The 23638-nt window shown below is 37.3% G+C and overlaps 1 protein-coding gene across 1 annotated transcript in view; it reads right to left on the bottom strand.

Moving 5' to 3' along the window:
• The window catches only part of LOC139759863 (uncharacterized), a 59591-nt gene that overhangs the window by 2754 nt on the left and 33199 nt on the right, over positions 1–23638 (bottom strand). Inside the window, 10 exon segments of the mRNA XM_071682379.1 lie at positions 1902–2294; positions 4302–4469; positions 7513–7658; positions 8772–8851; positions 9122–11868; positions 11870–14905; positions 17223–17588; positions 20151–20363; positions 21404–21509; positions 23373–23500. Of these exon segments, the coding sequence (XP_071538480.1) occupies positions 1902–2294; positions 4302–4469; positions 7513–7658; positions 8772–8851; positions 9122–11868; positions 11870–14905; positions 17223–17588; positions 20151–20363; positions 21404–21509; positions 23373–23500 (7383 nt within the window).

The raw sequence follows: 23638 nt of genomic DNA, 5'->3' as shown, positions 1-23638 counted from the left end.
ATTCAATCCACTGACAGCACGTCAACCCCTGTATACCACATCGCTCCAATTCACTCTATTCCTTGCCCTCCTTTCACCCTCCTGCATGTTCAGGCCCCGATCACACAAAATCTTTTTCACTCCATCTTTCCACCTCCAATTTGGTCTCCCTCTTCTCCTCGTTCCCTCCACCTCCGACACATATATCCTCTTGGTCAATCTTTCCTCACTCATTCTCTCCATGTGCCCAAACCATTTCAAAACACCCTCTTCTGCTCTCTCAACCACGCTCTTTTTATTTCCACACATCTCTCTTACCCTTACGTTACTTACTCGATCAAACCACCTCACACCACACATTGTCCTCAAACATCTCATTTCCAGCACATCCATCCTCCTGCACACATCTCTATCCATAGCCCACGCCTCGCAACCATACAACATTGTTGGAACCACTATTCCTTCAAACATACCCATTTTTGCTTTCCGAGATAATGTTCTCGACTTCCACACATTTTTCAAGGCTCCCAAAATTTTCGCCCCCTCCCCCACCCTATGATCCACTTCCGCTTCCATGGTTCCATCCGCTGACAGATCCACTCCCAGATATCTAAAACACTTCACTTCCTCCAGTTTTTCTCCATTCAAACTCACCTCCCAATTGACTTGACCCTCACCCCTACTGTACCTAATAACCTTGCTCTTATTCACATTTACTCTTAACTTTCTTCTTCCACACACTTTACCAAACTCAGTCACCAGCTTCTGCAGTTTCTCACATGAATCAGCCACCAGCGCTGTATCATCAGCGAACAACAACTGACTCACTTCCCAAGCTCTCTCATCCCCAACAGACTTCATACTTGCCCCTCTTTCCAGGACTCTTGCATTTACCTCCCTAACAACCCCATCCATAAACAAATTAAACAACCATGGAGACATCACACACCCCTGCCACAAACCTACATTCACTGAGAACCAATCACTTTCCTCTCTTCCTACACGTACACATGCCTTACATCCTCGATAAAAACTTTTCACTGCTTCTAACAACTTGCCTCCCACACCATATATTCTTAATACCTTCCACAGAGCATCTCTATCAACTCTATCATATGCCTTCTCCAGATCCATAAATGCTACATACAAATCCATTTGCTTTTCTAAGTATTTCTCACATACATTCTTCAAAGCAAACACCTGATCCACACATCCTCTACCACTTCTGAAACCGCACTGCTCTTCCCCAATCTGATGCTCTGTACATGCCTTCACCCTCTCAATCAATACCCTCCCATATAATTTACCAGGAATACTCAACAAACTTATACCTCTGTAATTTGAGCACTCACTCTTATCCCCTTTGCCTTTGTACAATGGCACTATGCACGCATTCCGCCAATCCTCAGGCACCTCACCATGAGTCATACATACATTAAATAACCTTACCAACCAGTCAACAATACAGTCACCCCCCTTTTTAATAAATTCCACTGCAATACCATCCAAACCTGCTGCCTTGCTGGCTTTCATCTTCCGCAAAGCTTTTACTACCTCTTCTCTGTTTACCAAATCATTTTCCCTAACCCTCTCACTTTGCACACCACCTCGACCAAAACACCCTATATTTGCCACTCTGTCATCAGACACATTCAACAAACCTTCAAAATACTCATTCCATCTCCTTCTCACATCACCGCTACTTGTTATCACCTCCCCATTTACGCCCTTCACTGAAGTTCCCATTTGCTCCCTTGTCTTACGCACCCTATTTACCTCCTTCCAGAACATATAGGGCAGGTAGTTAATAGTGTGATGCAAAACATATAAGATTTATAAAATATCATCAGTAAATATCAGTCAGACCTTTAGATTCTAAAAACACAAAGGAAAAATTTGAAGTACAAAACAATGTACAGCACCTTTTTAAGGGGCTGATGAAACTGTTGTTTATGAGAGTCCATCGAAGCACCAGAATTCTCAGCATGTTGCTTTTGAGACTGTTCTCGTCTTTCCTTTTCCAATTTTTCAATAATCTCCCTCTGGTGTCCCAGCTCAAACTGCTGATGTTCAATGTGGCTACATGTCTCTTCTACTTTAGTTTTATACTGTGTGTTTTCGGTTTGCAACACTTCTAACATCTTCTTGACTTTCTCACCAATTTTTTTCTCCTTTAGTGCATTTTCTTTCCACTCCAGTGCTTTCTTCTTGTAATGCTCCACATGTTGCTCTAAGGTCTTACACTCATTCTCAACTATCTTCTTCTCCTTTTGTAAGTTATAAATTTCATTTTGCAGGACGAGTACCTGGAGCTCCTGCAAAGTTGAATTAAGGTGTACATTTTTGTGTTTACAGCCTAAAAAAATATTTATTTACTTATTATACTTTGTCGCTGTCTCCCGCATAAGCAAGGTAGTGCAAGGAAATAGATGAAAGAATGGCCCAACCCACCCACATACACATGTATATACATAGACGTCCACACACGCACATATACATACCTATACATCTCAACGTATACAGACATATACACACACAGATATATACACATGTACATAATTCATACTGTCTGCCCTTATTCATTCCCTTCGCCACCCCGCCACACATGAAATGACAACCCCCTCCCCCCGCATGTGCACGAGGTAGTGCCAGGAAATGACAACAAAGGCCACATTCGTTCACACTCAGTCTCTAGCTCTCACGTATAATGCACCGAAACCACAGCTCCCTTTCCACATCCAGGTCCCACAAAACTTTCCATAGTTTATCCCAGACGCTTCACATGCCCTGGTTCAATCCGCTGACAGCACGTCGAACCAAGTATACCACATCATTCCAATTCACTCTATTCCTTGCACGCCTTTCACCCTCCTGCATGTTCAGGCCCTGATCACTCAAAATCTTTTTCACTCCATCTTTCCACCTCCAATTTGGTCTCCCACTTCTCCTCGTTCCCTCCACCTCTGACACATATATCCTCTTTGTCAATCTTTCCTCACTCATTCTCTCATGTGACCAAACCATTTCAACCACACTCTTTTTATTACCACACATCTCTCTTACCCTTTCATTACTTACTCGATCAAACCACTTCACACCACATATTGTCCTCAAACATCTCATTTTCAGCACACCCACCCTCCTCCACACAACTCTATCTATAGCCCATGCCTTGCAACCATGCCTCCAACATTGTTGGAATCACTATTCCTTCAAACACACCCATTTTTGCTTTCCAAGATAACATTCTCAACTTCCACACATTTTTCAAAAAAAATATATTCAATTAAAACCTGTGGTTTTGTTGTTATGAATATATGCAGCTAAGTTAGCTCTACTTGCTTTTAGTATCTCAACTGAAGAAGTACCAATTGTTCTTTCTAGTGCTTCATCCATCTACACCTCTATTAGAACTATGCCATCCATTTCTACTTTTTCCACTTTTCACATTTCTGTCCTGCTTCCATCTCTGAACTGTTTTTCTTGTGTATTCTGATTACTTAGTTAAAAGACTATGCTGTAATGAACTGAAAAAAAGAAGCAATCAACTTGTTTGCTCTGTGATTATGCAGCAAAGTGACATTTGAAGAATCTCCCAAGAAAAAGTCTATAACATTATAAATATTCCCATTTGCTTGCTTGAATCAAGCATGCATAATTCTTGTTTCTCTCTGCTTTAAGTATCCCTAAGATCTGCTTCTAATCATTTCACTTACAAACTTTTCCACTAACAATTATTCTTTAACCATGTGCATATTCCTTCAATATTCATTCAACTTTTAATCATTTCACTAACAAACTTTTCCACTAATAGATATTCTTATATCCATATCCCCTCAATAATCAGTCATCTTGTCATTAAGTCTTAACTTCCCAATTCTATAAATTTCTATTACTTACATGTTCTGCCTTTATACCCTCCCAAAGCTGTTTCGAATATAGTGAAAAAATCTGGAGATAGCATTTCATCAGGAGTGGGATGGGCTCTCCAAAGATTGATCGGTTATCAAAGTCACTAGCCCCAAAATGACCCAATATCATAATCCCCATTGAAAAAAAAATCTTGGTGAAAGGGAAGACATGAATTTAATCCCACTACTTTCAATCTATCTTTATACATGACAGCTAGAGTGCGGTGTAAACAATGGCTTACAATGTGGGTAACAATGAACTTGCAAGGAAAACAAAACCACAGGACCCCTTTAATAGGGTAACTGTAGTTTCAAGAATGTACTCCAAACAGGAGCAGAGAAATAACAGACTACTTTGAAGTGAGAACTTTCTCAGAGACTGTACCTAACAATGACAAAGCAACAACTCACCAAAACAATGCCACTCCCACTAGAATAGTCAAAGTCACTTTCATCAACACTCTGTGCTTTCTCAGAGTTTTGACTGTGGGAGGAAGTGGATGTCTTGATTTCACATATTGTGGAATCCATGCTTTTTGTGTTTTGTATACGACGAAGCTCGTTTCTCAAGTGGGTCACCTGAATAAAGAGATACGTGTATAAACAAATGCAATGCAATTGAAAATATACAGAATGTACATACTAAACAAAACAGTATCTAATTACTCTCTTGAAAAAAGTGGGAAATAGGCTCCAGAGCTTTGAGTAGTTTTGTTGTTTAAGGAAACCAAGATACCCATCATCTGAGATGCCTCACATTTACCCAGAAAGCTCAAACCAGTTGATAATACTCTCAAAATAGTATGACAACCACCTGGAAGTTGCCAAACTAACATTTGAAACAATTATCACAGTTATATTCCTCCCCCTTCACTGCTGCCAAACATGAACTTCATTCTGAGGCACACCATGACAGAAACCATCAAGAGGGAAGGGGGAATGGAATAGCCTAGTCACACTATATCTTCGGATAAAGTATACTTTTTTATGTACAAAGTTTACTTTCTCTGGAAGATATTCTAACCAGTCATTTACCAGATGTCGGCTTATGGCAAGGGCAACACCAGTACTGACAAGGTTCTCTCATCAGCAGCTGTACACATCTGTGTATAAGAGTTTTTATGTACATCATCTTCCTCAAGATTGAAGCTTTTGGCTCCATGATATTAAAGCAAATTCCCTGTGAAGGGATTCCCTCTCAGAATGACCTTTCAAGAAAAAAAAATCTTAACATATACTTCAACCACATAGAACAGCAAGACTTTTGCATACATTATACATAATAGCTTGAGATTTCACGTGCACAAATGAGGCCATTGTTTATTTGTTCCTGATGCTATCTTGCTAAAGAAGGGAGGCAATTATGTATAAAAGAAACTGTATGACAAAGAATTTTATCTCTGAGTATGGTTAAGGGTGTGTGTGTGAACAGAAGAGAACAGCAAATGTGAATGAAAGCAAAGTTATAGGTTTAGCAGTGAAAAGACATGTTAATTTGGGTGAGAATTTGGATGGAGAAAACTCAGAGGAAGTGAAGTGTTGTAGATACCTGGTAGTGGACATAGAAGTGAAAGGAACCATGAGAGAAGAAATACATCCCAGGAATATTGAAAAATGTGTGGAAAGTGGGTCTACTATTTGGGAGGAAAAAGATCAGCATGTTTTAAAGTATAAGAGTCCAACTGGCATTATATGGATACAAGGTATGGGCTATAGATGAGAAGGTATGGAGGAGGGTAAAGATGTTGTATGAGAGAGGTGTGATTATAAGGAGTATGTATGAGAGCTGAAGAGGGTGTGTCGCATTGATTTGTACATATGAGAGAATGAGCGAAGAGAGGCTCACAAAGAGGAATATATGTATCAGACAATAAGGGGGAGACTGAATTGAAGATGGAAAGATACAAATGCATAAAAAATTAATTCAACTAGCAACAGACCTCCGAGTCCTAACAAGGCTGTGTGTTAGTGGAAAAGAACAGAAACTTATGGATTAGTGTGGTGGGGTTTGAGTGCTTAGGGTTTTAACATGCAAGAGGGTGCAATGCATGCACAGGAAGGAGTGAATTGGAGTGATGTGGTATACAGGGGCAACATGCTGTCAATGGATTGAACCAGGGCATGTGAAGTAGCTAGGAGAAACTCTGAAAAGGTCTGTAGGCCTAACAATGCAAGTGTTGCTGTTAACTGAAAACCATAAAACCTTTTGGATCAAATCTCCAGTAAAAGCAGATTTACATTATGGAAAAGATCACAAAAAAAACTTCACAGAAATTTTGCAAAAAGTACTTTTATGGTAGCACAACAATGGATGAAAGGAAAAGGCTAAATGATGAAATTCTGAATGCTACCCATACAGATTAAAAATCTATGTGATAGAGAAAGTTCAAGAGATGAGACGCTACAAATGTAGCACCGCTAGACATACAGGTAATTACTGTTGGCTGAGAACTGTTTAAAACCATACCAACCAAATCTTCTTATGGAAAGTTGTTTACAATACTGCTCATAAAGGGATGAAATTACTGAACCTTTTTAAAGAGTGGAGCAGAAACTTTAAACCAGCTTTCATTATCTAAGATATCCAAACCTGACCAGGCATCTTGTGTCAGCCCCTTTATTTACCAAGACAACCAAACACTAAACCTTAGGAGGAAAGTGTAGGCAAGTCCAGTTAACCTTTGACATTGTTTAACACAAGACATAATAAATAAAGGCTAGATTTCCAGACTGGTATCACAGAAGTTCTATATAAATTAACTGATAACTATTTTACTGAAAGAAAGCATACAGCACATTATAGGAAAAGATAGTACTGTACTTACAATTCATAATATGGAAAACAAATAAAAGGCAATGATACCCATCTGATATTTCTGTAGGGAAGAAATAAAAAAAAAAAAAAAAAATGCAAGCTGGCATCAATCAAAAGATGACAGTTCTTAACTGTGCCAGCAAAGAAAGTTTACATAAATGTAAGTGAGAAGTAGCCTAACTTCAATTCTCCTCTACACCATGATGTCAAAAGCTTGGACAGGTTGATGCAAGTTTTTTGAGACCGCAAAAATGAATCTACTGGCCTCAAGTTTGACGATGGTCAAAGCAGGTAATCCCCATGGATATATCATTTGTATGGTAAAATATGTATGTGCTCTCTCAGATGCTCTTAGGATTCTGTTGAATTGTGAGAAAAGGGGTAAAGGGAAAGAATCATTAAAAACATCATGTACCATGTAAGCCAAGGGCATACAATATAGAAGTAAATCAACGATATGGATAAGTGTTTATCTTAAGTTAATCAACTTAAATGACTGTTCCAGCAAGAGAAAAAATATAATTATTATTTTTAGGGAATCTAGACAAGTTCATCAAGGAAACTGGATAGGACTGTCTGTGAAACCAAAGGAGCACAGATATGAAAACAGGGATCTGTATATGGTGGATGGTATACAAGTTTGAGAGAGATGATTGAAAACTCTCTCTTAGTGCCACAGTATCTTGCACAATAATGTAGGATTATGAAATAATGCATTTAAGGCAATAGAGAAAGATTGGAGCATTTCAAATTGAGAGGTTTTAAGAGAACAAGCATGGATGTTTTACATGGTATATTAATATTAACCTTCTGATTGGCTAAGTTCAGCTCTTTCCTTAATGTTACCACTTGCTTTTCAGCTGGAGCATTAAGGGCACGTAACCTCAATCGTAGCTCATTATTCTCACGTTCTGCCACAACCAGTCTGTCTCTCATGTTACTTGAATCTTCACCTGCCATAAAACATGAATGGTATTATTAAAGGAAAAGGCATTTCTTTATAATTAGCATCTATTGCTATGTTTTATAATATAAAAACTTATGTAAGTAATCAGTCGTCTCTTAAACATATGAGGAAACAAAGACACATGGGTTGTGACTATACAAGTTTTGATACTAAAGAGAACTTCACATACAGGATATTGTGGTGAGCAGTGCCAGAAAGCAAATCTAACAAAAGCTGAAAGGGAATGACATGAAAGGTACCTTCTAAACTATTCCTCACAACTCATATGCAAAACATTCAAAAGACATTGCAACATTTGAAATCACATCAAAATGAATTACTGAGAGCCTTCAAGGAAGCAGAAATTGCATCATTCCAGTGCATTATAAAAAATTCAGCTGTGCCTATGTTAAAACTGTTCGCTTCCTGGATGCAATAACAGGAAAAATTTGCTAGAAAGGTGAAAACTGACATGAGGGTGGCAATGCTGTGCTGTGAAAATTTCAGAAACCTATACTAAACCATATGACATTCAGAGTGAAAACAAATAATTTCAAAATAAAGGCTGAATGGACAGATGGCTGAATGGGCCAAACCCATTCATCTATGGAGCCTGGCTGTGGATAAGGGGACTTTAGTTGTAGTCCATTGTACATGAGGTTGTTGTTTGTCTGTTCCTTGCACTAACTCACAATGTGGGAAAAACCTTTTTGTCTTGTTTTCCTGGCACTTCCTTGCTGAATCAGGTGGTAGCTATGCTGTTTCCTGTAGGGCAGGGTAGTGCCAAGAATGGATGAAGGCAAGCAAGTATGAATATGTACATGTGTATATATGTATATGTGTGTGTACAGGCATTTATGTATATAAATATGAGTGGATGGGCCATTCTTCATCTGTTTCCTGGTGCTACCTCGCTGATGCAAGAAACAGTGATTAAGTACAATAAAAAAGAATAATATAATAAGTGTATACGAATGGATGGGCTGTTCTTTGTCTGTTTCCTGGTGCTACCTCACTGATGCAGGAAATGGCAATCAGGTATACTAAGATAGATAAAATATATATATACAAACAGACAGACAGTTATAAATTACTGTACATAATGTACTAGATTACGCACCACTCGCTGACATGTCTGTTGCCTTTGTCTCAGCAGCCTTCCTCAGGGTTAAGTTTTCTTCTTGTAGTTCCCTATATTTCCTGATGGAAAGAAATTACCGTTAATTTTCGAATGACAACTTTTATGAAAAAAAAAAAATTTATATCCTGATCACTAGTTATGCCTATCTCAAAAACATAAACCAAATCAGGAAATACCAACATTACCAAAGATGATGATGTAAGAAATACAGGGCAATAGAAAAAAATTTCAATGTTAATAACATGAGCACAAGTCTGTTTGAGAGAATGAAGATATGAGAAATCAAATCTTATACTTAAGATAATCATAATCATTTATATATACTCTACCTTTGAAGTTCAGACAGTTTTTCAGTTTTGGAAATTGCACCTGTCTCTTCCACCATGTCTTTGAGAACTTTCTCTTCCTTCTGTTGTCTATTGAAGTCTCTCTCCATACTGTCATAATCAGAACAGCCAAGTTCCTGCATGCTCTCACCAGTATGCTTTCGTTGTGACCCCTCACCAGATAACACTGTTCCCTGAGATTGCCCAAAGACTTCCAGTTTTGATTTCACACTTCTACCTTTTTCAGGAAACTCTGTACACATTTCTCTTTGGCCATGTTTCACTTTCCCAAGAGCAGAAGTCTTTGGTTTCCTACCTATTCCAGTGAGGTTCAGATTAGAGGCGTATGGAGAACAATTCATCACTGTACTTGGAAGTGCACTCACTCCTAAAAACATCCCTTCATGTTCCTTCTTATTTTCTTGAGGCAAAAACTCTTCTTTTGCAATCCGTACCTTAAGGTCTTCACATTCCTCAAATAACCTGGTGTACTCTATCTTCCACTTGCTATGTTCCGCTGCTAGGTCCTCAAAGTTCTTTTTGCTAGTTTCTAGTTCACGATTCAAATGTGTTACATTTTGCTTTAATTCATCAATCCTTTCCAAAGCAACTCTCTCATCACCTGCTGCTTGCCTGAAGGTCTTTAGTCTATCTTGGTACTCCTCAATTTGCTTCTCTAATGCCCCTTTCTCTTCTTGATAAACAAGTTTAAACTTATCATGGTCACCTAATCTCTCTAGGAGAGAATCAACAGTATCACTGCTCACTTTCAATTCTTCTTCTAATGTTTTTCTACTTTGATCTAGATCTTCCATTCTTTTATTCAGTTTTTCATTAGTCTCTTCAAGTTGAAGAGCTTTCAATTTTGCAGCAGCCAATTCTTGTTCCAAGGACATTTTCTCTTGCAATAAACTTTCAAGCTCTTTTTCACTTCCCTCATACTGCTTGCTGGTTTCACATGCTGCAAGATTGAAACCACCCAAAACAGTTTCTCCCTGTCTGGACAATTCCATAAGTTTTGTTTTAGTCTCTGAGAGTTCCTTCTCAGCGCTCTCTAGCTTTTCTGTTATACAAGTATACTGTACGCCATAATTTTGACCCTGTTTCCTATAATAATCTACCATTTTATCCATCTCTGCATTTAATTCAGCACATTCTTGCTCTCTCTTAGCTAATTCTCCATGCTTAACTAATAACTCTTCCTTCAGAGACTTCAATGTCTTTCGAAGTTCATTATTTTCTTCAAATGTGTGGTTTCTCATAAACTGGCTAAGTGGTACCAAGTCATCCTCACAAGATTCTACACATTTCAACTTTGTCTCTGCAAGTTCAGTTTCAACCTTCTTTAACTTATAGGTTAATGCTTCATATTCTTTGGCCATCAAAAGACTCTCCCTCTTGTAATGACTTACCATACAATTCATTTCAGCTTCTGATTGGGAACATTCTTTTTCCATTTTAGTTAAGGCTACTGTCTTCTCTTGCAAGTCTTGTTCAAGCTTATAAAGTTTTTCCAAAACAACACTCAATTCTTTTTCTGTTTGAAACAACTTAGAGTTAAGTTCCTGTTGTTCTTTCTCATGCTTTGAATCACTGTCTGCCTGCAAGGCCATAAGTTTGTTCTCAGACAAGGCCAGTTTCTCCTGCAGGCTCTCTAGTTGTCTTGAGTCTCTCCTATACTTCGTCATTTCTCTTTCTAAAGCCATGCATTTCATCCTCAATTCTTCAGTACCATCATAACTGTGTACTATCCCCTCATCTGTCTCCTGAAAAGACTTGCCTGGTTCCTCAAACTTAGTGACTTTAACTGTTTTACTCTTTGTCTCAAATAAAGCATTTTCTGCTTGTTCTTTCCCCAAAATCCTAGCATTATATTTGGCCAAATTACTTTGCATTTGTTCATCTTTTTCAATCATTTCAGACTCATGTTTTTCAGTTTGCTTTATTGACTGATAAGCTTGCTGTGTACCGATGCCTTCACAGGACTTACCAACAAAAAGTTCCCTTAGTTTCGTATTTTCTGACTGCAAGATTGAAATTCTCTGGGACAATTCTGCTTCTGTAGATCTTAAAGACAAACTCACATTATTAAGATTTTCCTGAATATTTTCAAATTCTAACTTAAGACAGTCATGTTCTGCAGTCATTTTCTCTAGTAAACTAGTTTTTTCCTGCAACTGATAAGCTATGTCATCTAGTTTTTCACCGACATTTTTATGCTCTTTTTCAACGTGCAATAATTTTGCACCAAGTTCCTGTTTTTCACTTATGTGCCTTGTTATCTCTTCACTATGTTCATTAATCTTCCCATTAAGTTCAGTTTGCAAGGTCACTAGTTTCCCCTCAGCAGTAGCCAGTTTATTTGGCAAATTCTGCAACTCACTTAACTCTCTCCCATACTTAATCATTTCTTCCTCTAATGTCATAAATTTCTTCATTTTGTCTTCTATGTCTTCATACTTCTGTGTCATCACAAATGTCTTAGAGAATACAGCAGAGTTATTCCCTACCTCAGTCTTAAGTAAAAGAATTTGTTCATCCTTTTCAGACATTTCAGTTTCATATTTTTCAATAACACCAACTAACTTTCCCATCTCTTGACTGCTTAATTCTTGCTGAGCAATCAAATCTATCTCTTTCAATCTCAGAACATCAATATCTTCTTGCAGCCTCTGATGTTTTGATTCCAGCAAGGAAAATGCATTTTTTCTTTGGACAATCTCAGCTTCTTTTATTTCTAGGCTTTCACCTGATACATCTAAAATTCCTTTCCAGATCTTCCAATTTCAATTTCAGGGTATTACATTCACTTGTTAATCTCTCTATTTCTTCTTCATGATTCTTGATGACAAGAGCCATATTTTTCCTGTCGGTACAAACTTCTTCATAAAGCTTTGTTGAGTGTTCTATTTCCTCTCGAAAATCATGCATCCTGCTTGACATCAGTGTTTCTATATGACATAAAGATTCCTGATGATCTTTCTCCCTATCATCCAGGGCCTTCTGCACTTTTTTTATATCACTCTCCTGCCGCTTTATCTTTATGTCTTTAGCCTCAACTGCTGACCTCATACAGACAACCTCCTCATTCCTATCTTTTATCAAATCTTCCAGGTTAGTAATTACCTCTTCCTTTTTACTCAGGTTTTCAATGAGGGAGGATATCTCTTTACTTTGTTCAGAAGACATGAAATCTAGTTTCTCTTCCTTCTTAGTGAGCATGATCTTCATATTATCTATTGTCTGTCTCAGATGGTCACAATCCTTTATTTTGCTTGAATGCTCAACTCTGAGTTGCTCCAATTCATCCAGTTTCTGGTCTATGATGAGTCGATCTAAATTCTCAGAGATCAAAGTATTGTTTGCTGTCCCTGAAACATTAATGGTTTTACCTAATTCTCCCTTTAGGTTATTGTCTAATTGTTTATGCACCTCTCCTGAATCACACAATTTTTTTTGTTCACAAGACTTACTTAATGCTTTTACATCCTTTGTTTGGCCGTTATGTTGTTCTTCATGGCTGGTTCCTGTATTCTTTATATCATGGATCCTGTTTTCATACTCCATCTTCAAATGTTCTAATTCTTTCTGCAGTTGTAAACTGTTTTCTTCCAGAGCAGAATACTCCTCACACTTTTTAATCAAATTCAACTGTAAGTCATTTACCATGGTTTGGAGATTACTGTGTTCTGTCTTAAGATTCTGAAGCTCAATTTCCTTGTCAGCCAGTGTCTTTCTCATCTCCCCCAACTCCAGGACTATCATATTCATCTCGCTCTCTCTGTTTTCAAAGGACTCTTCCTTCTCACTGAAATTAGCTATTCTCATTTCCAGTTCATTATCCTTTACTGCAATTACATTTGCTAACTGTTCCTCAAAATACTTATGTTGACTCTCATTTTCTTTCTCAAGAATCTTAATCTTTTGTATGGCATTTTCCAGTTCCTTTTGCTTTTCTTTCAGCTCAACGAAAGGTACGGTGTTTTCCTTTAAACAGTCTTTATCCAGCTGATTATTTGCTGTAATTATACCTTCAGCTTCTAATTCCAATGCCTTCTCTTTAAATATATTCTCTAATTCATTTAATCCTAAAACCATCTCATTCATATCCCTAAGTTCAGCAGTGGTCTTGTGTGTCTTTCCCTGACTCTCCATACATTCTCTTTTATTAAGTAGCATTCCTCTTAAGGAAGCAATGGTATCTTTGGCATCCTCCAATTCTTTTCTCAAAAGATACTGTTTTTTGCCTTCAGAATGAGGCAGTAAGGATATCTCTCTTGCTTCTTCCAACTCTATTGTTCTATCTTGTAGTTTTTCCATCAAAATTTTAATTGTCTCAATATGTTTTTCCTTTTCTTTCTCTAGGAAAGATTCTGTTCCTGCCTCTGAGACACAGTTTTCTTTAAGCTTATTCAGCTCTTCTCTTAGTTTATCAAGTTTTTCTTTCAAAGCAACATTTTTCTTCTTTTCATGTTCTAGCTCTTCTGTGGTCTTTACTGGTTTCTTCATGATATCGGAAGAATATTTGGAACTAGAAATAATCTCAGGTTTAGGTAAAGACTCTATCCCCATTGAAAGCTGATCATTTTCCCTTTCAAAGTATTCTTTGATGTGAACTATGTCGCTGACTGATACACCAGCTTTCTCTAGTGATTTCTCGTAATCTTTTTGGGTGAGCTTCAATTCCTCCTCTACAACTGATTTCTCTTGCTTGAGATTTTCAATTTGCCATCGATTACAGTGTATTTCTTCCTCTAATATCATTTTGTCACTTAGCTTCTCCTGAAGCTTTTCCATTTCTAATTCCAAGGTATTTTTCTCTGCTAAAACTGAATGGAGTTCTTTCTCTAACTTGATAATCACATTCTGCGATTCTTCACATGTGTTTTGGTTCCATTTCTCCTCAGTTTCTCTTTTTCCTGTGAAGACATAGTTTTCTCTTCCCTGATCCAAACTGGTCTTCAGCTGCTTAACTTCATCATGCAGTAAACAATTTTCCTGGCTTAACAGCTCTAACTGGTGTTTCAACTGTTGGATCTCTTGACTGGAGGAATTTGGTAGATGACTGAGAACAGAAGTTTCAAATGTGTTGTTACAAAGTGTTATATTCATGCCAACTTGGCGTAACTCATCAGCAAGAGACTGCTGAGGGGTTGCATATATCGATTCACTATCTTGATGATTTTCAATCTGTCTACCACATACTTCCTCCTCATCCGAGTTGTATACAAGTTTCTCTTTACGAATGTCTATCCCCTTCGACCTTTGTAAATTTTTCTGAAGCTGATTTACCTGAGCTGTTAGTGCTGCATTTTCACTTTTCAAATGTTCTAACTGCCATTTCATCTGCTTTATTTCCTGGGTTGGGGAGTCTGATACTTGACTTAGTACTGATGTTTCCGAGGGAGTTGTATTCATACCTGCTTGGTGCAACTCTAATGGAAGAGACTGAATTTCAGTAGACAGTTGAGGAGTCATACAGGCTACATCTATCTTGATGTCAGTATCATGACAACATCTGTCTTTCACAGCAGAATGATTTTCTTTAAATTCAGTCTCAAGTCTAGATTCAGTAGGACCATGTATTTCATCATGTACGTCCTGCAATGCCTCTTTAGCATTTATGAAAGTGCCAGATTCAGATAAGGGAGTGGCATGTGCTGGGCATAATTGGCCAGATTTGCTTATGTTGAGTTGGTCGGAGTTCCAGGAATGAATAATATAATCTCCAAAGAAAGACTCCTGTAATTTCCATGTGACTAATTCTTCTTCTACCTCTGCAACTACCTGCAAAAAAAGATAAAGTATGTTCATTAAGTACTATAAGTACAATAAATCCTTATATATCAAATGAAATGATAAACTGAACAGAACCAGTCTCCCTAAATAATCAGTATATTACTCCTTTGCACAATGTTTCTTCACTCTTCAACCTTACCCAGGGTTCTTCCTACTTCTACTTCCATATGATGAAGCTACATACTCCTTATTATCATTCTTTTTTCTATCATCCACATATGTTCAGAAAATTTCAGCATATTGCCTTCTTCACCTTTTCTATTTTCCAAGGCTAACAAGTATTGTGAGAATAAAACATTATACCCATCCATAACAACAAGACCCTACCATTTGCCTACTCCACCACACCATTCACATATATATCAACCACCCCATCCATATACAGATTAAACAGCCATGGTGATATCACATGCCCTTCTGGCCAACCCACCTTCACCTGAACCACTCACACTCCTCCTTTCTAATAGCACACAAGCTTTACTTTCTTGATAAAAACACCTCAGTGCTTCTAATCATTTTACTTCCACACCCTAGATTCAAAATACTTTTCCACAAAGCATTTCTGTCAACCCTATCGTATGCTTTCCTTAGGTCCATAACTGCCTAAAAAATTCCCTCTCTTTCTGTGGGTATTTCTCTCTCAAATTCTTCTAAGCAAATGCCTGGTCCACTCATGAAGCCACATTGTTCCTTCCCAATCAAATGCTTAGTGCATGATACCACTCTCTCAATCACTACTCTCCCATACAATATTCCAGGTATTCTAAAAAGACTTACAACTCTGTAATCTAAGCAATCACTTCTGTCTCCCTTGACTTTACACAACAATGGAACTACAGGGCCAGTCTGCCAGCCCTCAGGAATCTTACCTTCAGCCATACATACACACTAACCAACCAACAACACTGTTATCCACTTTCATGAGTAATGCAACTGCAATTTCTACCACTCTTGACATGTTCCTTCTTACTCAAGAACTTCACCACCTCTTCTCCTTTCACCAGACCATTCGCCATGACTTTCTCCTTGTCCCTCCATGTCCCAAACATCCCACTTCTATCACCTTATCACATGTCCCAAACATCCAACGTCTACCATCAAATCATGTAACATTTTCAACAGTCTTTCAAAATATTCACTATCTCCTCTTTACTTCTTCCTTGCCTGTTACCTGTTACCACTTCCCCATCTACTCCCCTGGATAAATATTTACAAAGTGTACCTGGGTTTGGAGGTTAGGTGGGCCTGCAAGACACAGCTTCCATCAGCATGCTTGACAAATGACCCAACTCAGCAGCTTACAGTCAACCTGAGCAGTAGGGGTAAGAGACCTCCAAGGACAACCTCAGGTAAATTCTCCTGTGCAGTAATTTTTCTTTTACACCATCATCCTGCCTCAAGCCATATAAAGTCCTTGTGCATTTCAATTACAACACATTCATCCTCTTTCTCTTGCATTCAAGGCCCAAAAATACTATATTTATCTATTTATCATACATAATCACTGTCTCCCGCATCAGTGAGATAGCACCAGGAAACAGACAAAGAATGGTCCATCCACTCACACGCATATATGCATAAACGCCCATATACGCACATATACATTTCAACATATACATACAAATACATACACAGACATATACATATATACACATGTACATATTCATACTCGCTTGCCTTCTTCCATTCCTTTCTCATTATGTGATGGTATTCCTTGAGCCCACTAAAGATCTTAACTTACACCTCCCACAAACTTTTATATAGTGTGTTAAGGAAAATATTCACATCCATCTGCTCAGTCAAACATCTTATATTAGCTTCCATATTTTGCCAAGAAATCTTGTTAAGTCATCTCCCATAATCTTAAAGGTGGAACATTGCATCAAACATATTTTGCTGGTCAAAGGAAATAAATCCTCATGAACACACCTTATTTTAGGGATAAAACATTGGTTTAATAGTCCACTGGGCAAGTACTCCCAGATTCTCAAAAGGCTATGTTGGTGAGAAACTGTAACAAAATATTAAATGGTTTGCTTGAAGAGAATTGTAAAACTTAAGAATCATCAAGAAGGTCCACCTCTTTATATCTTCTACATCAATTCCTTACAAAACTAAAGTTGGACAATATGCTTGACTATCACTAATATTGTCGTGATAAGTATCTTAGATGGAAAAAAACCATCTTGGACCTGCATTTTATTCCACTATTATAAATGAATCTTTGAAGATGCATGTGTCTTATATTACATGTACTCCAAGTATCCATGAGTAACATGAATAATGTCTGAATTATATTTCATACCTGTGAATGATACAATCTCTCATGTGTAGTCTCTGCATTCAAAGTATCAAATTTCTGTTGCTGCTTTTGCTGAAATTGGTCTTGTGCAACTAGTACTTCCTGAAGACCTAGAAGTTGTTGCTTGATTATCTCTAGATCTTGAGGTTGCAAGAAAGGTTCATCCAGACAACTAATAGACCCTCTCCTTGGTGTAGAAGGCACTAATATAGATTCCTCCAAAACATGCAAGGTTTCTGATAGTTTACGAGAAACTTCCACAGAAGTAATGCTGGCCTCTCCTTTGGTTGCATTACCATGAAGTGGGCGTGGTACTGCAAAGACTCCTCCACATCCTGCTGCCTCCAACTTCTCATGAAGACAGTGCACCTAAAAAAATGAATTACCAAATGGTACAACTATGAAAGGAAGATTATCTAACTAATCATAATCCTGCCTACAGGGAGACTGTAATTTGTTTTAACTACATACATTTACTTGGATGTATCAAGTATACATAACCTTTCACTTCATACACACACACTCAACACATGTCCAATGCACTATCATGAAATGTAAGCATCTACGTTCATAAAAAACTTTTTAATTTCTTCCTTTTCATTCTAAGATGATTTGTTAATCAAGACTAAGGTTTACATTCATACCTTTAACATTATACAGAAATAAATATATTGCACATGAAAAAATCACTCCCCTGATATCCTCTTCTGAAATACCTATAGCAAGAGTAAAATCATTCATATCAAATGACACAAATAATATAAATCAAACTAAATCAGAATGAAAAATTATGTTCATAATTTCAGTTTCTTGTGACCTGGGGGACAAGATAATGACTATTCCAATCCTATGCGCCAAGTTATATCATCGGCTGGAATGACAAACGTTTTTACAAATGGACTTGTTCATTCAAAAATCAGAAAGTGCCTTCTGCAAAAAAAAGAGCTCAAAGCTTGTTAACAGTGGTCAAATATCATAACAGAAAATAAATAAAGAACCAACTCACAAGGTTCAATGAAGTCCTTAGAAAAATTAATCTATGACCTTTTCTAAATTCATGAAGCACATTAAGCTACTCCATATCATAATGACTTTATAAATATGTTGCAAGAGCACAACTACTCAGCGACATTCACTGTTCCTTAAAAGTTTAGTGCAACTCAATAGATCCAAAACAGCAAGTCTTCATTCAATTAAAAGCTTCATGAAAAGCTTTAGTTCTAACTCTTAAATGGCTCTCCTTGTCATCTGACAACTGTGCAGACGATGGCTGATTAAACATCCAAGCGATTTATTGCACCATTAGTAGTCTTAGCACATGAAGGTTTCTTTCATCACCAGGAAGTTGTAGGAAAATGTCTTCTCTCCTAAGCACCCTTGCGACCACCACTACAGGTGTACACCCATCAAGCTTCGTGTTGTACATACTGCAGTGATCCCACAGAAACTGTGTAGATTGTTGGATGACAAGTGATGAGTAGAAACACTATCACATGTATCAGTTGATGAGGGAAATGAAGAATAGCTATGAGAAATGTAAATAAATAAAAGACCTACAAAAGGAATTTAGCAGGATTATGTAAGAAGCAAGGAGGCCAACACCACAACCCTTAGCTTGATCCCTTTTCATGTGGAAGAAATTAAGTAACAATTGCACCTATATTTCTTTTTTATATAATTATGGTGCAATTTTTTATTGTTTGCAACAGTCATTTTTTTATATAAAGACAATCCTGCAAATGAAGACCTTAGAAGTATGTTTAATCCCACCAATATCAAGCTTCTTGAGGGCCCCCATCATCAGTCAGCAGTAAGAGATTTAAAGAAAATTATTCATGTATCTTTGACAAGTCTCTGAGGATCCACTACAATGACTAACTGGAAAAAAGCAATGTTTCTGTAACATTACCACATTCTGGGATCTGTTCTACCTCCCAAGTTGTCATTGTAGCCTTTCCATAATGAACTGCAGCCTCCAATAAAGCTGGTGTCTGAAGCACAGCTAAATCGTGTGCCAACTTCACTTCTGGGACAAACACTTTAGACAACTGTTTGGATAATTCATCCAGACCTTTTCATCCATAGGCCCATGTACAAACCATCTGAAAAAACTCACCATGCAAAGTGATAACCTCAGCAGTGCTGAACTGTCTCAGTTTTTAGGATCAGGCCTCACCAATATTGGATTGAGCCACAGATTAAGAGGACACACCTACAAGCTGTTGGGCCCTAAGACTTTCTACTGCATTCCTGTTCCATGACTTGACCCTATAAGTCCTTTGTATTGGTATATTCCTTTGCCTTTTACTGACCTACCAACCCAAAATGCTACACAAACATGTCTAAAACAAAGAAGTGAAGCATCGATCCAAGAAAAAAAAAAACATTCAGAGAAGTACCCTACATCATATGTTAAAGATCTTGAACATTGGATATCCTCATGTAGATCAGGTTTGTGAGCTCACAAAGAGAGCAGAAGCATTGTTCAGCTGATGAATTTCAGATAATGACTTTTAAGGAATTCTGATATACCAATAGTAATCTCATAATCACTAATAAATGGCAACTCTTGGTTTGTTGATTCAACTCTCAAAACACAGCTTGTTTGTTGAATTTTGGTGCACTTTAGAGGCAAATTGTAACTATGGTTGTGATCACAATGAACGAATTAGATACGCTTGCCAACAACGAGGGTCTAATCCAAACAAAGGGTATTTGGCACTTATTGTGGCAAATTGAAAACAATGTGTAACCAATCAAGGTGAGCTTGTCACTCAGCTTAATGATACCATAAGCTAAACTATCTCATTGGTCAAAATTCATACAGAGAAGCAAAAAAATCAATAAAAATCAAATGAATACCTGTTCTATGCTGATTAACTATAAAACTAGCAGTAAAACTGATCAACTAATGGAGAAGTCCTCACTTACCTCTTCCTGTAATGCCTGAATCTCATCAGTTCTCCCCTCGAGCTCTTTCTTATCCAGTTGAATTTGCAACTCATTAGCCGTTTCCCTAATATGGATATTGTCTGATCTGAGACTTCTCACTTCATCCTGAGCCTTAGATAGCTCACTCTCAAGGGATTCCACACAGGAAACTTGTGACTTAACTTCTGTCATTCTCTCCATCAGTGCTTCCATCTGGAGATTTTTCATAAGAATTTCACAAATAGTATCTATACTTTAACCCTTGATAAACAGTAAATAATTCATGTCAAAAGATTGCTGGAGGAGAGAGAATATCATCACTTCATCTTCTTTGAATTTCAGCACAACCATCCCACACTGAAAGGAGTTTATACATTCCTAAAAAGTTAACTGCCAAGTGAAATTCTGGTGAAACTTGTTCCTCATAAACTTCCATTACATAGTTGTAGATATGTTAACAAAAAATGAATAAACTATGAACTTATAACATTTTGATAAAATTTTCAAAATTACAATACCAGAAACTGACTATCCCTGCTTACTGCAAAGTTATGTGGAAAAAAAGTTTGTCGCTTTCAGTTACTATACTGGATGTGAAATATTGTTGTTTACAGTATTGGAAAGAAAAGGTAAAAACTGAGCAGCAGAAATAAATACCTTTCAAAGATAGCTGGAATTATGGGGCCAAAAAAATGCAAATGTAAGTAGTTTATGTGATGTGAAGAAGTCATCAGAATGATATACTAGTAGTCTTATTTTCCTTAGAGCTTGGATAGGATGTACTAACTGAATCATTTATTCTTGTATGATGCAGATACTTTAACAAAAAACTTTTATTGGACCATGAGCATAGATTAACTGGACTGAAAAACAGTAAAGATATTTTGAAAATTCATTTTCCCTAGATTATATGAAGTTTGGGAAAGTTTGGCAAGCTGCTAAAGATGGAGTGTGCGCTTTACTGTTGAGTCTATAATAGCTGAATATCATATATTGTATTTCAACGTACCAAGTCCCATACATTTTATTTGGCCATTCCATCATGAAAAATGATACACATTTTCATGCTAAAAAAAAAGGTAATACACTGAAGGGCAAAACAAGGAGATATAGCATGGTTTATGCTTTCTATAAAAGAAAAGGGCATTGGGGTAAAGAAAGAATGCATGTTAAATAGTAGCAGATAAAAACCTAAGGAAACTAATCTCGTCATTCTCATGCAAGTCACTGCGAAGAAACAGAATCAGACTTACTTGCTTGAGTTTTGAATTCTGCTCTTCCATTTCCTGTTTGGTGGCTTGCTGCTTCAGATGAGCTTCCTCTAACTGCTGTTCCAAGTCTCTTATTTTTTGCTCTGCCCTGAGGAAATATTTATTTACAGTATGCCTGTAGTTGAGCCAATAAGGTTAGGTTGGTCAGAGTAAAGAAAGACATATTTTCACGACCCTATGTTAAAGTGCATATACACATAATCAAGGTCTCCACAGTAACTAAAAGAAAAAAAAATCTGATTTTTCTGGTTACCTATTCTAAGTTTCTGATTGTCAAAAAAATAATAAGCAGCCTCCAATATCCTGCAACCACCATATCCAAGAGCTTAATACTTTCAAATGACTACCTTCAAGACATCATACAATGGCCAGCATATCATTACATGAATTCATAATATTTTGGCTTTGATTGTAAAATTCCCTGATCTTTCATTATCATTCTTCTTTTAAATCAAATTTCCTTGTTTTATCCTCCTGAGATTCTTTTCCCTCATTTCCCATTTTCTTGTCTTGGAGAACTCCAGTATAATAGGAAACTCGATAATATATGTGAAAATAAAGGATACATAAGGACCACCTTAGACTTATGGAACCATACTTTGAGAAAGAGTCTCTCTCACAGATGGTCCTTTTTTTAGCTACATGACTGCAATGCAATGTGGTACACCACACATTTTCCAGCTTCAAAAATTCTCTAAAGCGTGCAACATTCCTATTTCTCTAACATTCTCTCTCTCTTCTCTATGGTTTGTCTAGTAAGTATGAGGTATATTCCCTTATATATCATGTGGGTCAGGATCATCCCCACCCTTATATTTCTGGTGATGGAGTTCCCTTCACTCACTTTTTTGGATTAGGATAACAGAAATTGCTCATTCATTTAACGAAAAGCATTTGATCAATCAGCCAGACAACATCACACTGACCCACTGCTCTAAGCCGTTCAGAGCTCCCACTTCCTTGGCATTGCATCTCATCTTTATGTACAATGTGCTTCTGCAGTCAGTGAGCTTCTCAAGGAGCAGTATTGATTTTTTTTCTCTATCTTTTTAAATCACTGTTTAGTGGAACCATGAAAAGGTCTGACAGTCCTGGATGTTCATATGGGAGCTACTCCATCTCTTCTTTACCTCTTCTTTGCTCTCATCTGTTCTCCTGTTCTTACTTTTTCTACCTATTTTGAACAATTCTGGTTCATTTCATCTAGTGACTTAGCCAGCAACCATAGCAATAAAAAGATGAACATCTTTAAGTTCAATAGCAGCTGGCTTACGGCACTTGCATAAACAGTCAAGGTATCCTTCTGGCTGTCATCCTCCTGGAGAATTCTAAATGGCAGGCTTACTTCATTTGACATGGGAATAAATGCTGATGACTAAAAATTGAAATTAAATGTTGCTGTATAATCTCTATATTCCTCTCCTCTGATTTCTATAATCTTTCAATGCATTTGCTTTTTGATTTACAATATCATTTCTTCAGTAAGAAAAGCTTTGATTTTCCTGTGTACCGATGATATGCAGACAGCAGTCACAAAATCTACTGATCAGAGCAAATCCTGCTGACATCATACTGTATTTTACATATGAAGCCATTAAACAGTTTTCCTCTAAAAAAAAATTCAACAAAAAAATCTTAATCTTGAATCCCAAGAACTGATAGCAGAGTCCTGACTCAGCATGTGGATCGAGAGAGTCGATGAAATACCTGTCTAAAAGGTACAAGGAGAGGTTAAATGCTACTTCTCAACATCATGGAGTACACTACTGGTTAGTTTTCAGTGGTGACTTGTTAGTTTAGCTCAATAAGGCTCCTCTACAATTATATTGTGTATTGACAGTTGAAAAGGGGGTTACTAATTCACGAGGTGTTTCGCTACCAGAATATTTGTCTAACTTCTAACTTTGATAATTACTTCAACAAATATAACAGTAAAGAAATTGTAACTTACTCTTGACCTTTCTGTGAGACTGCACGAAGTTTAAATAATTCTTCTTCTAATGCTGAACCACACTGGCTACTACTTTTTATTTCTTCTTTGTTTCTTCCCTCATAACCAGCTATCTCTGTCCAAGCGTCCTGAAAGTATATCAAAACTTGTGGGGCCTGGATGTGGAAAGGGAGCTGTGGTTTCGATGCATTATTACATGACAGCTAGAGACTGAGTGTGAACGAATGTGGCCTTAGTTGTCTTTTCCTAGCACTACCTCGCACACA

Source organism: Panulirus ornatus, chromosome 34 (genome assembly GCF_036320965.1).
Source record: "Panulirus ornatus isolate Po-2019 chromosome 34, ASM3632096v1, whole genome shotgun sequence".
NCBI classification, from domain to species: Eukaryota; Metazoa; Arthropoda; class Malacostraca; order Decapoda; family Palinuridae; genus Panulirus; species Panulirus ornatus.
Note: the sequence above shows the minus strand (reverse complement) of the source record. Positions and strands in the feature narration are given on the sequence as shown.